Genomic DNA, 15444 nt, shown 5'->3' on the forward strand with positions numbered 1-15444 from the left:
CCCCGTTCATAATGAGTACTGGCACCTTTTTTTCTACAAAAAAAGCACTGACTTTAACACTCTTATTTTGTATTGTGATCCCTCCAAGAACACTTAAAACCTACTGTTCCTAACTTGTACATCACTACTAAGGTCCTCAGATATACAGGTGTCTCCTATTTTATAGGTACAGCTGGTAGTTTTGGGGTTTTGAAAGGCTCAGAATTTCCACCATAAGTGTACTAGTTAAGAGTGGGATATGGACTGTGTTTCGAGTTTTGAAAATCGCAATTTGGCAGTTTCCTGTGAAAAATGTCCATCTGGCACTTTGTGTCACTTTTGAGATATTTTCCTCTTTGGAAAATGAGCGCCTTTTTAGCCAAGAAAGGACATTTTGGCACATCTGGTGAAGTTGTAAATTGTGAACTTTTGGAGAGAAGTGGGTACTGAACTGAATAAATTATCGGGACAGCACTTGAGAGTAGAACCTAAATTGCCTTTTCCTAGGGTTACTGCCGCATGAATAATATCACAAAGTACTTTTTCTTGGAGAGGGTGGTAGATATCTGGAATGCCCTCTTGTGGCAACTGGTGGAGATGAAAACAAAGGAATTTAAAAAAATGTGTGGGATAAACACAAAGGAATCCTGTATAGAAGACATAGAACCAAACAAACGTAGCGGTAATTAAATGGTAACACCAGTAATTGGGAAGCAAAGCCAGTGCTGGGCAGTCTGTTTTGCAGTGTGTGCCCTGATCATGGCTAGACAGATTCAGTTTCAGTAACAGGAGAACAAGACCAGTGCTGGGCAGACTTGACACTCCTTTTAATGAAACTGAGCGTGAGGGGAAGAGAGAGCAGGGCAGGCAATGTGGCGGCGCCGGAGACCAACGCTGGATGAAGTCTTCAGCTGGCGGGGGTTGGGAAAGGGGGGCCCAGGCCCCTGTGGCCCCACCTACCTATGCCACTGCCATACAGGTGTTTATCTGCCATCATCTGTTATGTTGCTGTAAACTTAGCAAAGGGAGAAGACTGGTTAAATGGAGTATTATTATTTATTTATTGCATTTGTATCCCACATTTTCCCACCTCTTTGCAGGCTCAATGTGGCTTACAATACAACATGAATGGTGGAAATACATAATAAAATAGACAGTATTACAGAAAGATCTTGGGTAACATGATAAAGATAAAACATGATAGTAGTGTAACAAGCAAATATTGTAAGACAATTCTGGATATCTGTGTAGGAGTTCACATTTTTTGATTATGGCAGTGCGCAATGTCATTAAAGAAGGCATGAAGTCCAAGAGTAAAATAGTCACTTTTATTTATTAGTAGCAGATGAAGGTGAAAACTGTCACTAGGATATACAGCAGCACCTGGAGAAGCAAAACTCGACATGGCCTTGTTTCGGCAGAAGTGCCTGTATCAGGAGACCAATAAGCTACAGCAAATAAAATAAGACATCAAATCAATTCATCTTGTAAAATACATCATTATATATAGCCCACAGGAAGTAGATTTTACAGTATAATGACCAACAATATAGAGTTGGGGTGATAATTATATCTAGACAATGCATGTATATTACATTTTTATCATTTTTTTTACTTAATTTTCATTTGGTGTACTTACTTTTCTGCTTCTAATGTGTTGAATTCTGGTTTTAGTACCTTTTTTTTTTAATTCTGAATTGCGCCAGAGCTGTCAATCTCTGTTTTTTCTGTGGGATGGGCAGAGGAGCTTATTTTTTAAAAATGCTCTAACAAATCTAGGATAGCTGTCAGTGGTTCCCAAACCTGGCACCCCAGCCAGTCAGGTTTTCAGGATATCCACAGTGAATATTCATGAGAGACATTTGCATTCAGTGGAGGCAGTGCATGCAAATCTCTTTCATGAATATTCAGTGTGAATATCCTGAAAACCTGTCTGGCTGGGGTGCCTCCAGGACCAGGTTTGGGAACCACTGGCTGTAATTCAGGGCCCTGTTTACAAAGGCATGCTAGCATTTTTAGCGCGTGCTAAAAACGCGACCACGCCTTTGTAAACAGGGCCCTCAGTGCTTACAAATCCCACTGTTTTGTTTTCAGGTTTCATATCCATGCTTGTTTTATTATTATCCTTTTTTCTTTGCTTTAACAGCCACACACGGATGAGAACCTATGATACGTATGTAGGGATTGGCTGGCTGATCCCTGGCATGGACAAGGGCCTGCTGGGAATGTGTGTGGGAGAAAAGCGCATCATTACCGTACCACCTTTCCTTGCTTACGGAGAAGACGGAGATGGTAATTCTTGCCGGCTATTGTATAGGTGCATCTATTCCTAGATGCACACTAAGCATGCAAATGTGCGTTTTAAAGTTCTGACATTCCTGTTATGGATGTGCTTTTTTGGTTTGGTTAATTTTGTTTATTTTTAGGAGTAATTAGATTGTAAGCTCTGTTGAGCAGGGACTGTCTTCATACTCAAGTGTACAGCGCTGCGTACATCTAGTAGCGCTATAGAAATGATAAGTAGTAGTAGATGTTATTTTTCATAGCCTGTGCTAACAGGAAATGTGGTGTGCTATATTATCATGTGTTATTTTGTGTTACTGTGTGCTATTTCTTTCTAGCAGTGTTAAAATGGAATAAAATTCACCAAAGGGGGGAAAAAAGAAATGAAAATAAACGGGAGAAAAAAAGGAGCAAACTAAACAAAAATAAATGGAAAGTTTTGGAGGTTTTTTTCCCTGCACACCTCTAACTCTAGCTGTGTGGTGCCGTGGAGAATTTGACTCCCTTGCATTGGTGCTGGTTGTGACTTCTTCACTTCCAACATAACTCACAGGAACTGAGGTGTGCAGCCGGTCAAATATTGATGGGGCAGGACGCTGCCACTGCTCTGGAGCCCTGCAGTCTACAAGGTGAACAGGAGGGAAGCGATAGTGCTCTGGAGTGGGGAACAGGAACTTTGCAGCCCCAGGAATTTGGCATGCTACAAAGAAGCGTGGGATTTAGGATGCATGTTTATCATATTTTGAAAGGAGCTGTACGTTGTGGCCCACATTACCAAGGACTGTTTCTGGCTAATTGGGTTTTAAAGGGTGGGGCCTGATGAGGGAAAACTCTCCAATAGCCATGAAAGATAGATTCTACTGCTTCTGCTTAGGACCTCCTTCCCTTCAAAAAATGGTCAGATGATGGTTTGGGAGAGGTTCAAAACTCTGCTGCCCGTCTCATCTTCCGCCAGGGTCACTTTACTCATACTACCCCTCTCCTCAAGACCCTTCACTGGCTCCCTATCCGTTTTCGCATCCTGTTCAAACTTCTTCTACTAACCTATAAATGTACTCACTCTGCTGCTCCCCAGTATCTCTCCACACTCGTCCTTCCCTACACCCCTTCCCGTGCACTCCGCTCCATGGATAAATCCTTCTTATCTGTTCCCTTCTCCACTACTGCCAACTCCAGACTTCGCGCCTTCTGTCTCGCTGCACCCTACGCCTGGAATAAACTTCCTGAGCCCCTACGTCTTGCCTCATCCTTGGCCACCTTTAAATCTAGACTGAAAGCCCACCTCTTTAACATTGCTTTTAACTCGTAACCACTTGTAACCACTCGCCTCTACCTACCCTCCTCTCTTCCTTCCCGTTCACATTAATTGATTTGATTTGCTTACTTTATTTTTTTTTGTCTATTAGATTGTAAGCTCTTTGAGCAGGGACTGTCTTTCTTCTATGTTTGTGCAGCGCTGCGTATGCCTTGTAGCGCTATAGAAATGCTAAATATTAGTAGTAGTAGTAGTAGTAGTGCTGAAACTTCAAGTATGATGAAAAGTGAGCCAGGACAAAAAAAAAAAAAACTTTATCCGAGTTTTTTTTAGCCTAGCAAGTGGTCACTGGAGATGCTGACTTCTCGCTGCACAATCTGCAACTTTGATCTCAAGATACATCTGGTGGAAAGGAGTGAAGAGTAGGGCTGTACCGAATATTTGTTTTCAAACCGATTCAGCCCTGAATACTTTATTCATATTAGTCTGAATAGTGATTTAAATTTGAATACAAATAATCCTGGCCTCTACTGTATGCACAATCCCTCCCGCCACCAAATCGTGAATAGGTTCCTAAATCCAATCAACATTTACTTTTAGATGGCTATTTCATTTGTTATTTGTTTAGGCGTTGCCTTCAGATATCAAAATTCTGCTAAACCCTACTAAAATAAACACTTGATTTCATGTTGTTTCTTTTATTATTTGCTTTTCTATTTCATCAATTGTGCTCCATGAGACGTCTATTTGACCATGGTAACTTTCTTGCTCTTATTCTTTCTGTCTTCATATCAAGGCTATACTATTGCAATATTGTTTATGCTGGTCTTGCACGTTCAACGTTGAAAAAACTTTAAATATTACAAAATATGGCTCTCAGACTACTCTGTCATGCTGGCCACTTTGATCATAATACTCACCTATTTAAAAACATCACCGATTGCGTATAGAACAGAGAATTGTTTACAAGGTACTGATCTTCACCTTTTAAGGCGTTTAGAACAGGTTTTCCAGCTTATTTATCATCACTTACAATTCCCTACTCACCTAGTCGGGTCTTGCGTTCTTTAGATGACCAGTGCTTGGTACTCCCAGGACCTAAGGTCGCACAACTTGAAATAACTAGATGCAGCGCTTTTTACTTTTTATCTACCTTTTTCTTGGAATAACCTCCCATTGTCTATCAGTGGGGAGCTTTGTTTCAAAAATGTTAAATCCTCAATTGAGGGCTCGATTCACTAAAGTCCCCGTTAAAAACTGTATGCATTTAGATCCTTGGTGGAACTTACCGATTTGGAAATAGCAAGCGATGCTCAAAGGAAGTCTCATACAAATGAGGTACATGCAATTTCAGCAAGCAGCTTAGTAGGGAAAGCACTTAGAACCAGGGGCGTAGCCAGACTTCGGCGGGAGGGGGGGTCCAGAGCCCGAGGCCCCCGTGGCCCCATGTAGCTATGCCCCTGCTTAGAACATGCATAAAATAGTCTCTTGGTAAGTGTCCCTGCTCTGCTCATGTGCTTGGGCTGGTGTACTCTCGTTTCCTCTGCAGTACTTGCTGGTCCACTGTCACCCTGTTTTCTTTCCCTTGCAGTGCTCTGGTGCTGGCTGCACCTTCCTCCTGCAGCTTACTTGCCTTCCCTCTGCCCCTGATGATTTTACTTAGCAATCCTCCTTGCTGAGACCCCCCCCCCCCTCCCCAGCTGACATCATAAAGGCTTTCCTCAGCCAGTTGGCTGTCTGCTTGTTTCTCCACCTCCCAGCTGACATCATATCTGATATAACGGGCTTTCCCCAGCCGATTGGCTGTCTGCTCTTTTCTCTGCCCCCCCCACCATATGACATCATAGAGGCTTTCCCAAGCTGATTGGCTGTCTGCCCCCCCCCCCCCCAAACTAACATCATAGTTGATGTCACAGGGACTTTCTCCAGCAGATTGACCGCTTGTTTCTTCACCCCTAAGCTCTTCTCTGCTCTATGACACTGCTTGCTATTGAAAAAAATCTCCCTCCAGCTGTTTCTCTGCCCCTCTAAGCTGTTCTCTGCTCTCTGATAACCTTTACTATTGAAAAATGCAAGCAGACTGCTTCTCCGAGAAGTCTCCCTCACACAATGACAGCTCCAGACCTGACAGAAAATTTTGTATGTTAAAGGTAGGCGGTCCTTTCTGTGCATCACTCAGAAATGTCTGCTCATCGCTTGGATTGCTCATTTTAATATTAATCAGCTGTTTTGTAATTCATATGTATGGGATTATCGTTAGCTGCTACCCTGAACGGTAAAGACCACACAGACCCTCTTTGTGCATTAGACGCTGAAAACCGTGATCACTAGACTGGCTAGAACCAGTTTAAATCAGATATTGCTAGCATGGTAAGCTTTGAGCATTGGCTCCGAAGACTTGGCTATTCCATCAAGCGTATAGCAATGGTTAGGACCAGGGTCTCCCTCTATGGCCACTGTATTCTACTCTGTTTTTTTTTAATTCCTTTTATTTTGTCTTGTTGAGTATGTATGGTTTTCTTTCCTATTTTATAATATGGAGTTCCTTTCAATGCTTTTATTAGATAGTAACATACATAGTAACATAGTAGATGACGGCAGAAAAAGACCTGCACGGTCCATCTAGTCTGCCCAACAAGATAAACTCATATGTGCTACTTCTTGTGTATACCTTACCTTGATTTGTGTCTGCCATTTCATGGCACAGACCGTAGAAGTCATGCCCAGCACTAGCCCCACATCCCAAACACCAGCCCCGCCTCCCAATCTCGGTTAAGCTTCTGAGGATCTGTTCCTTCTGAACAGGATTCCTTTATGTTTATCCCACACATGCTTGAATTCCGCTACCGTTTTCATCTCCACCACCTCCCGCGGGAGGGCATTCCAAGTATCTATCACTCTCTCCGTGAAAAAATACTTCCTGACATTTTTTGTATACTGCTCGGTTCTGTGAGTCACTATGAGCAGTATAGTAAATTTCATTGAACTATAACCATAAAACAAGGACTGGGAAACATGTCTAGAGGTACCTTTTTACAGTCCGGCTGGCTAAGTGCTGCAATCAGCACTGAGCCCAGATATTCAATGCCGGGCTGTTTCCAGTGACCAGCATTGAATATCCTTTTTTTTTTTTTTAACCAGCTTAAACTAAACTGGCCAAGTTAATATTCAGCAGTGGCCGGTTAAGTGTATAGCGGCCAAAGATAGGATTTTGGCTGCTAAACTTAGCCGGCGAAGCACTGAATATTTGCAACTAGCTGGTTAGCCACTGTGTGCTAAACGCTAATATTCAGCAGATATAACTAGCTATCTCATGTTAGTGCTTAGCCAGCTAAGTGCTATTTAACTGACCAGGAACCGTTCCTGGCTGGTTAAATGGTGCCGAATGTCAGCCAGATTGAGTATTGATTGAGTGATCCAAATTACTATGTATGCTTTCTATTCCTCCTCAGGCAGGGGCATCCCTTCTCAGGCTTCACTGGTCTTTGATGTAGCCCTAGTCGATCTTCACAACCCAAAAGATGGTATCATGATTGAGAGACAGTTTGTCCCTGAATCCTGTGAGCGTGTTAGCCAATCTGGAGACTTCATGCGATACCATTATAATGGGACATTTCTGGATGGATCTTTATTTGACTCCAGGTGACTTGACTGCTGAAGTTTACAAAATTGCTTAAAGTGGGCATTTTTATATCATACAGGACATTTGTATGGCGTACACAACTTTCCTGTAAAAATCTTATACAGCAAGGCATAAGTGCATTTTAACAGGCCAGGATAAGAGTAAACACTTGGCAGGAAGGGGGTGAAATGAGTCTAAAAAAGAAGGAAACCACTCTTAGATGCGGCCATTATGTTGTAAATTACATAAGTACATAGTGTTGCCATACTGGGGCAGACCGAAAGTCTATCAAGCCCAGCGTCTTGTTTCCAACCGTGGCCAATCCAGGTTACAGGTACCAAGCAAGATCCCAAAACAGTACAGTACATTTTATGCTACTTATCCTAGAATTAAGCAGTGGATTTTCCCCCAAGTCCATCTTAATGGCTGTTGGACTTTTCTTTTAGGAAGCTATCCAAACCTTTTGCTGCAGCTTAGTAAAAGGACCCCCGAGTATTCTGTAATTTATTTTATTTATTTATTTAGATTTTGCACACACCTTTTCAGTAGTAGCTCAAGGTGAGTTACATTCAGGTCCACTGGCACTGGCAGTTAATGCATAAGTGCGTTTACAGAACAGGTGCACTACCCGCTTAAGCTTGGTGCCTAAATGGTGGAGCCCCGTTAATTGAATTGCCTTCATGTAGTGAAGCTGTGAGATGTCCTTTTTAGCATGTTTATGAAAATTCACACTTATGAATCGGTCTTTCTGTCCATGCATTCATGACATCTGAGGTTAAAGGTCCAATGTAGTGGTGTGTGCAAACAAACTGAAGACATTCGTGATGTGTGATCATGGCGTGAAAGACTGGGGACTGCTGCCAGCGTAGCTGGGCTACAGAATACTGGGCATGCTCTACTTCTGAGAGCAAACATCTGGCACAAAATACCACTCAGAAAAGAGACCACAGTGGATCTGAATAAAGCAAGTCACACTCTAAATGGAATGTTGTGCTTCCACCAGGAAAATAATGTATTAAATAAAATATAGTCAATAAGATATGGGGGGAAAAGACCTAAAAAAACGGATCAGCAGGCTTTACTGTAACGCACTGCTCTTATCTATGGTTCCTTTGTATTTATCATCAGTCAAAATCCTCCATTCAAATAGTTTCATATTTTTGAGTTTCATAGCTCCAAAATATGTAGTTTCAGCTTAAAATACATTTGTTTTAAGCAAAAATTACTGGATTCTTCAGCAACCCAAATGAAACTTTTCCATTTTGAACGAACAGGCACTAATATAATATAGCTCTATGCACTTATCTTGATACTTATCTCAGTGGGGCCCATTTCACCCAACACTTGGCCTTCTTCAGGAAACATTGTGCCAAAAAATAGAGCTTTATCTGATTCAAGCGATAGATTCAATTAATTGTGTGCAATATTCAGCTGTAATATCAGCTCTTTACACATTGTCCCATCGTCACAGAAACCTGGGACAACAAGTAACATTTGGCAACCAACCATACCCACACACACACGCACAAAATCAGATTTAGGAAGTAAGGTACAAGAGTTTCCTCTGTGCCATTGTCTTACAAGTAAATATTTTGTTTTATTTTAGCTATTCACGGAACCACACATACGACACCTACCTTGGGAAAGGGTATGTGATTGCTGGCATGGATGAAGGTCTGCTGGGCACTTGCATTGGAGAACGGAGGAGAATTATTGTCCCACCACATCTGGGCTATGGAGAGGAGGGAACAGGTATGATTGCTTTTATTACAGTGCAGCAGATAATGGATCAGTGAAAATGAAAGATATGCGTAACTCATCTTTGCTTTCTTTGGTGATGTCAAGTCACAGATTTCAGATGTCACTTTGCTTACTTAGGGGCCCTTTTTCTAAAGGGTTGGCGCACAGTAACAGCCTTGTCGGTGCGCCAATCCGGAACTACTGCCAGGCTACTGCAGGAGCCTGGCGGTAGTTCCTACCCCCAGCGCATGCCATTTCTGGTGCTACAAAAATATTTTCTGTTTTTGTAGCACTGGTGCATACCCGGCAGTAATTGGGCAGCGCCGCATGCTGCCTAGTTACCAGCCGGGTTAGCGCGGGAGCCCTTACTGCCATCTCAATGGGTAGCGGTAAGTGCTTACCGCCAAAGTGACCACGCAGGAAGCGGTTCACTTACCACACGACCATTTCTTTTTGAGAAAAAGAGACGGTCTTTTACCCGCTGCGGTAAAAGGAGACCTCAGCACGCATCAAAAACATGCGCTGATGCTAGCGTAGGCCCCCTTTTACCACAGATTAGCAAAAGGACCCCTTAGTTATTTAGAGTGAGAGAAGATGGTACATGTATTGAATCCAGGTTCGCCTGTGCGGAACCATGTTAAAGGCTTTAGCAAAGTCTTTGACACGGTTCCACACAGGCGACTGATAAATAAATTGAGTGCCCTTTGTATGGGACCTAAAGTGACTGACTGGGTCAAAAACTGGTTAAGTGGGAAGAGACAGAGGGTAGTGGTAAAAGGGATATTATCAGTGGTGTGCTGCAGGGATTGGTCGTCAGGCCGGCTCTCTTTGTGAGCGGTATTGCGGAAGGGCTGTCTGGTAAGGTTTGTCTCTTTGCGGATGATACCAAGCTCTGTAATAGGGTGGACACCCCAGAAGGTATGGTTGGCATGAGGAAGGATCTAGCGAAGATTGAAGAATGTTCCAATAATTGGCAACTAAAATTTAATGCTAAGAAATGCACGGTCATGCACTTGGGTTACAAGAATCCAAGGGAACGGTATAGTATAGGGGGTGAAGTGCTTCTGAGTATGGAAGAAAAAAAAGAGACTTGGGAGTGTTTTTGTCTGATGACCTTAAAGCGGCCAAGCAGGTAGAAAGGGTGACGATCAAAGCCAGAAGGATGCTTGTGTGCATAAGGAGAGGTATGACCAGCAGGAAAAAAAGAGCTGATAGTTCCCTTGTATAAGTCTCTGGTGAGGCCCCATTTAGAGTACTGCGTTCAATTCTGGAGACCGCATCTACAGAAAGATATAAACAGGATGGAGTTGGTCCTGAGGGCGGCTACAAAATTGGTTAGCATTCTCTGACATAAAACATATAAGGACAGGCTTATGAATCTTAACGTGTACGGTGGAAGAGAGGCGGCGAGAGAGGGGATATGATAGAGATGTTTAAATATCTCAGTGGCATTAATGTACAGGAGGAGATCCTTTTTGAAACGAAGGAAAACACTGGAATGAGAGGGCATAGGATGAAGTTAAGTGGAAATAGGCTTAGGAGGAATCTAAGAAAATACTTTTTCATGGAAAGGGTGGTGGACACGTGGAGTGCACGCGTGGAATGGTCTCCCGGTGGAGGTAGTGGAGTCAAAGACTGTCAGAGTTTTAAAAAGTGTGGGACAGGCACATGAGATCCCTTAGGAAAAGGAGGAAGTGGATACGGAGGATGGGCAGACTGGATGGGCCATTTGGCTCTTATCTGCTGTCATGTTTCTATGTTGGTAGAAGATGAAACTCACCTGCCAGTTCTTAGAATGGCATTTTTCCTGGAGCCTACTTCATCATCCCTGCTGTTCTCTTGTTTTGCTTAAAAACGTAGCCGTGTTGTGTTATATCCATGACGGTGTCCATTGGCAAAAATGTTCCATGGTTTCACCAGCATTTAATTATCAGATCCATTCATCTGAAGGTGGGGAAAAATCTATTTTTTCTCTTACCCATACAGAGTGCCTATTGTTTTATGTATTACACCTATGGTAAAAAAAAAACCCAAAACATTATCCACAGGATTTGTATATTTGTGTGGTGTAATCAAACTCCACTCTCCTTCATTTTCTAATATAATAGCCCCAGTTTGGGCAGACTTTCAACTTAAGTAAGTCAATGTAATTGTACATATTTATTAAGTGGAACTTATAACTATTTTTCCAAACAGTTTGCTCTTGTTTTAGAACACATCTGACCCAAAGGCTCTGTAGGGCTTTTGTAGTAAGCAAGGATCTTTAGGGCCGTTTTACCACAGCTTAAAATGGTGTACTGTGGGACACCCTCGGGCGTCTTGTGATAATTTTCAAATCTGCTTGCACTAACCGTGCTTAAATATTTTAACATTTTTCTGGGAGGGGCCATGTCCAGGGGGCAGATGGTACTGTGCACTAACTGATTAGAACAGGATTACTGCGTGAGCCTTTACTGCTTACAAAATAGGTGGTAGTAAGTACTTGTGCAGTAAATTTTTTTTAATGGCCGCATGCTTAATGGCAACATTAGCGCATGGCCATTAATTTAAAAAAAAAAGATCGGCCGTTTAATTGCTACGGTAAAAATGGCCTTAACGTGCAAAAAAAAAAATGGCAAAAGGGTACACTTAGGCCATTTTTTAACAAAGCTTAGTAAAAGGGACCCCTTTGTTCTTTACGTCTGCCCCGTTTCATGGTTGCAGCATGAATCCAGCATTGACTGTTTTTCTTGGTTTAATATTAGCAAGTACTGCCTCCGAGGATATTGCACTCAACTGGTGCACTCCCATGCTTTACCCTATGCTTGTACACATGGATCTCATTTTCCAGTTCTCCGTCCATTTGCTTAATGTTATCTTAGAAATTTTGCTTATCTTATTCACCCGAATCATTGCTAAAATGTTAGACAGGTTCCCTTCAGATCCTACCTGTTGCCACTATTTATTTGGCATGTTCACTTTAAGTGTGATCTGCTGTTTCCTTCCATTCAGCCCCCCAGTGTCTGTAACCTGAAAGTCAGCCTTTCCAAGGATATCATGTCAGAAAACATTTATCAAAAATCCAGATTAAATATATCAACTGTTTATCATATGATATGATCAGCGTTTTTCAAGAATACCCACAGCTAGGTTCAGCTGGTGGGACCTGTTCTTTCTAAATCCAGAGCAACGCTTGCTCATTCTTTTCTTCCTATTGCAGGTGTGCAGCTATACTTCATCCTTGAAATTGTGCTTGATTTCAGTGGTAATGTGTCTTAAGCCATAAAGTATTCCCATTTTAAATCTGAAAATGCTGTAATGCATATAAAAAAATTGCATCTACCTCACTCACACCTGTGCCTGCTTTGGATTTTGAGAGCGAATATTCCAGGGTGCTAGCCAGGATTTGTTAAGAAATGCCAACCAGGGGGAAGTGACAAAAGCAGGACAAATGGTGGCTTAGAAGGGGAGCTCCGAAAATAAAACATCCTACAGTGAACTGAAATGTATGAAATTAAATGTGGTAAGGTCAGTGTCAAGCATCGCCCACCCACTGGTATAGAGCTGAGTGACTGTGATGACTTCTCCACTCCTTGGTTTGTGAGTGCTTCGACACCTACAGGAACAGAAGTTCTGTCCTCCACAACAAAACAGCCATGTCCTTGCCTTGATTTGGTGACCTTTACTTAACCCTTTTGGTCAGTCTCTAGTAAAGTCACTTGCCCCAGCCCAGCCCAGCCCTGACCCCTTTTCCCTCTACAGAGTTTAACACATATTCCAGAAATGTTCAAGCAAAAGTTCCATATGCATGAATAAAAGTGTCCAAGAAATTGCCCTTTAACTCAGATTTGTTTGTAATGAGATTCCCGAAACAAATATCTATTTATTGGGGTCAGACCCTGTCCCTAGCCTGTTCACCCGCCACCATTCATATAGTTTTGACTGCTGCTACATATGCCCACAGGCAGGAAATAATGTCACATAACCTTACTCAAGACCACCTTGAAATTAATGCACTGTGTAAAAAGCACAAGGGAAAAAAATGAAAATTTGGTACCTCAGAACAGGCACTGCAAGCTTCAGACTGTTCCTCGGCTTCATTAAGTTTGGCCTCCCAGCAGATAGATTGAGTTCTGCCCCAGATTACCCATTTTATAGGACAGTAGACTCCTCCTCTGAGTCTCACCCTGGAACTGAAGAGGGATAATTGTCTGTTACTTCTGTTAAAAGAGCTAGAGGGCCTGTCTCTAGGGTTCAGATGGTTTCCGTTTTCTGCCTTTTTTCTAGAGATTTAATCTCGGTTTACAGGGCAACCGTGCTATGCATCTCCCTATAAAGGCTGGAACCTTAATTTCTAGTTTCTAGTCACCTCCTTTGCCCTCTTCCCACATCCCTCAGTTTCTTTAAGTGAGGGAATGTAGATACCCTCACAGTCAGAAGCACAACACAGCTGATAATGACACACACAAAAAACTACTGGCTCTAAAAGTGTGCTGTGGAGGTAGTGGGTTGTGTGGACCCCAAGATAGTGATTGAACCTGAAGGCAGCTTGATTAGGCAGCAGTACAGTGAGATGAGCAATCACGTTGAGCAGAGGAAGATCAGCTACTAGGCTATGGAGAATTGCCAAACAGGAACTTAAAGAAGAAATTATAAGTGGTAAAAGTGAGATCCAAATGGGGCTTGGACAGGTGAGAGCAGACATAAATGCAACTGGACAGCAGCTGGAGGACTTAGAAGGGAGAGTGGATGACATTCAGGGTCCAGGAAATGGTGTGGTTCTAGGACATAGAGAAATAATTTGTTGTTTCAGTATTAATCCTGTCTATCTGGGGTTGGAAAATAATTTAGTGAACACAAGTATTTAATGGAATCTATAAATATTGGATGTTAATGTACAAATAAAATTATTTGAAGACTATCAGTTGCCATCTCCTGATATCTCAATAAAGAGATTTTTTTTTTTAAAGTACTATCATGTGTATTAGAAAAGTTACGTTTACAGTTCTTCCTGTAGGGTGATTTTATTTTATTTTTTTTACAAAAGGTAAATTGGCTGTCTATCTCTCTAATTAGGGAAAATTCCAGGCTCTGCAGTCCTAGTCTTTGACATCCATGTGATTGATTTCCACAATCCCGAGGACTCGATCAGCATTACCACACGTTACAAGCCCACTGTGTGCAGTGAACTGAGTAAAAAGGGAGATTACCTGAAGTACCATTATAACGCATCACTAATGGATGGCACGGAGCTGGACTCTACGTGAGTATGGATACCAATTCTAAAGACTTAGGCCTTCTGGGATAGCGTATACCGTTAAACTAATGTTCATGATGAGCAATGATATACTCTGTCAGTGAGCATTTCTGACTTACTACTACTACTACTTATCATTTTTAAAGCGCTACTAGACGTACGCAGCACTGTACACTTGAACATGAAGAGACAGTCTCTGCTCGACAGAGCTTACAATCTAATTAGGACAGACAAACAGGACAAATAACAGATAAGGGAATATTAAAGTGAGGATGATAAAATAAGGGTTCTGAACAAGTGAATAAGGGTTAGGAGTTAAAAGCAGCATAAAAAAGGTGGGCTTTTAGTGAGGCAGCCATGGGCAAAGAAAGTGTTAACTCTGAGAAATTATATACATAAGAAATGATATTAAAAGCTTGAAGTTTGAATTCTTTTCACTCTGCCAGCAAAGTAGTGAAGGAATGCAGGCTGGAGTTAATTAGAGTCTAGTTTGGCCGAGCTAAGGTTAGGAAAGGTCAGTGAGAAATGAAACTCTGTCCCTTGTGAATTGCCAATGCTAGCTGGCACATCTGTAAATTATTAGGCTTACTGAATAGTTTTGTAAGCAGGCACGAGCCAGACATATGACATATTGTAGTTTAAGAATAGGCTGAAATACTATTTAGAAGTGCTTAATATGTAGATAGCTTAGATATAGATATATCTTATAAGATATATCTGATTATGCTTATTTTAGAATATGTTGTATTCTGTGTAAATTAATAATTCTGTGTAGGATGTTTGTTCAACTCTGTGTTACTTTTAAAATGATCCTTTGTCTGCTGTTTAAGGCTGCAGTGAGGAGATCAACATGTGTTTTGAATTAACTATGGTCTTAGCTAGTTCTGTGTATGGAGCTGAGAGGTGAAAAAGGTCAGAACTAGTCAGCTCTCTTCTCCTTGATTAATTATAGGTAAAATGTAGAAATGGTCTTGGAAGTGATAGCCTGATATGTATGCTATTAAGTAAGACTGACTTTTGACCTCTTTAATGAATGCCAGAGTTTAGTTAGCAGTTAGTACTAGGAATATGAGAAATCAATCATAATAACATGTAAGAGACTGGAGCCCAAATGTCTGGCTTGAGGGGCCCCAGGTTAGAGGTCAGTTTAGGATGTCTGGAACCTATGTAACTGATATTTGTATGGAGCTGATTGGTTGAGGCAAGGTAGCCAATCAATGTCTTAACCAATTGGGAGTAAAGGGGGCTAGGCTAGGAGGAGGGCTTAGGACCCTATTTAAGTGGGAGCAGAAGCAGTTTACGTCAGAAAGAACTCAGAAGGAGCTCAGA

At 41.9% G+C, this 15444-nt stretch overlaps 1 protein-coding gene and 1 long non-coding RNA gene across 2 annotated transcripts in view; one reads left to right on the forward strand and one right to left on the reverse strand.

Annotated features, from left to right (window-relative positions):
* Window positions 1-15444, forward strand: part of FKBP9 (FKBP prolyl isomerase 9) — a 125307-nt gene that overhangs the window by 49884 nt on the left and 59979 nt on the right. Inside the window, exons 4-7 of the mRNA XM_030204458.1 lie at window positions 2126-2271; window positions 6970-7159; window positions 8746-8891; window positions 13935-14121. Coding sequence (XP_030060318.1) covers window positions 2126-2271; window positions 6970-7159; window positions 8746-8891; window positions 13935-14121 — 669 coding nt within the window. The remainder of the gene's footprint in view (window positions 1-2125; window positions 2272-6969; window positions 7160-8745; window positions 8892-13934; window positions 14122-15444) is intronic.
* The window catches only part of LOC115470871, a 31380-nt gene continuing 17229 nt past the window's right edge, over window positions 1294-15444 (reverse strand). The window contains exons 2-4 of the long non-coding RNA XR_003942249.1: window positions 10660-10891; window positions 8777-8871; window positions 1294-1427 (exon numbers count right to left, since the gene is read on the reverse strand). This is a non-coding gene — a long non-coding RNA (uncharacterized LOC115470871). The remainder of the gene's footprint in view (window positions 1428-8776; window positions 8872-10659; window positions 10892-15444) is intronic.

The sequence above is a fragment of the Microcaecilia unicolor genome, chromosome 1 (assembly GCF_901765095.1).
Source record: "Microcaecilia unicolor chromosome 1, aMicUni1.1, whole genome shotgun sequence".
NCBI lineage: Eukaryota > Metazoa > Chordata > Amphibia > Gymnophiona > Siphonopidae > Microcaecilia > Microcaecilia unicolor.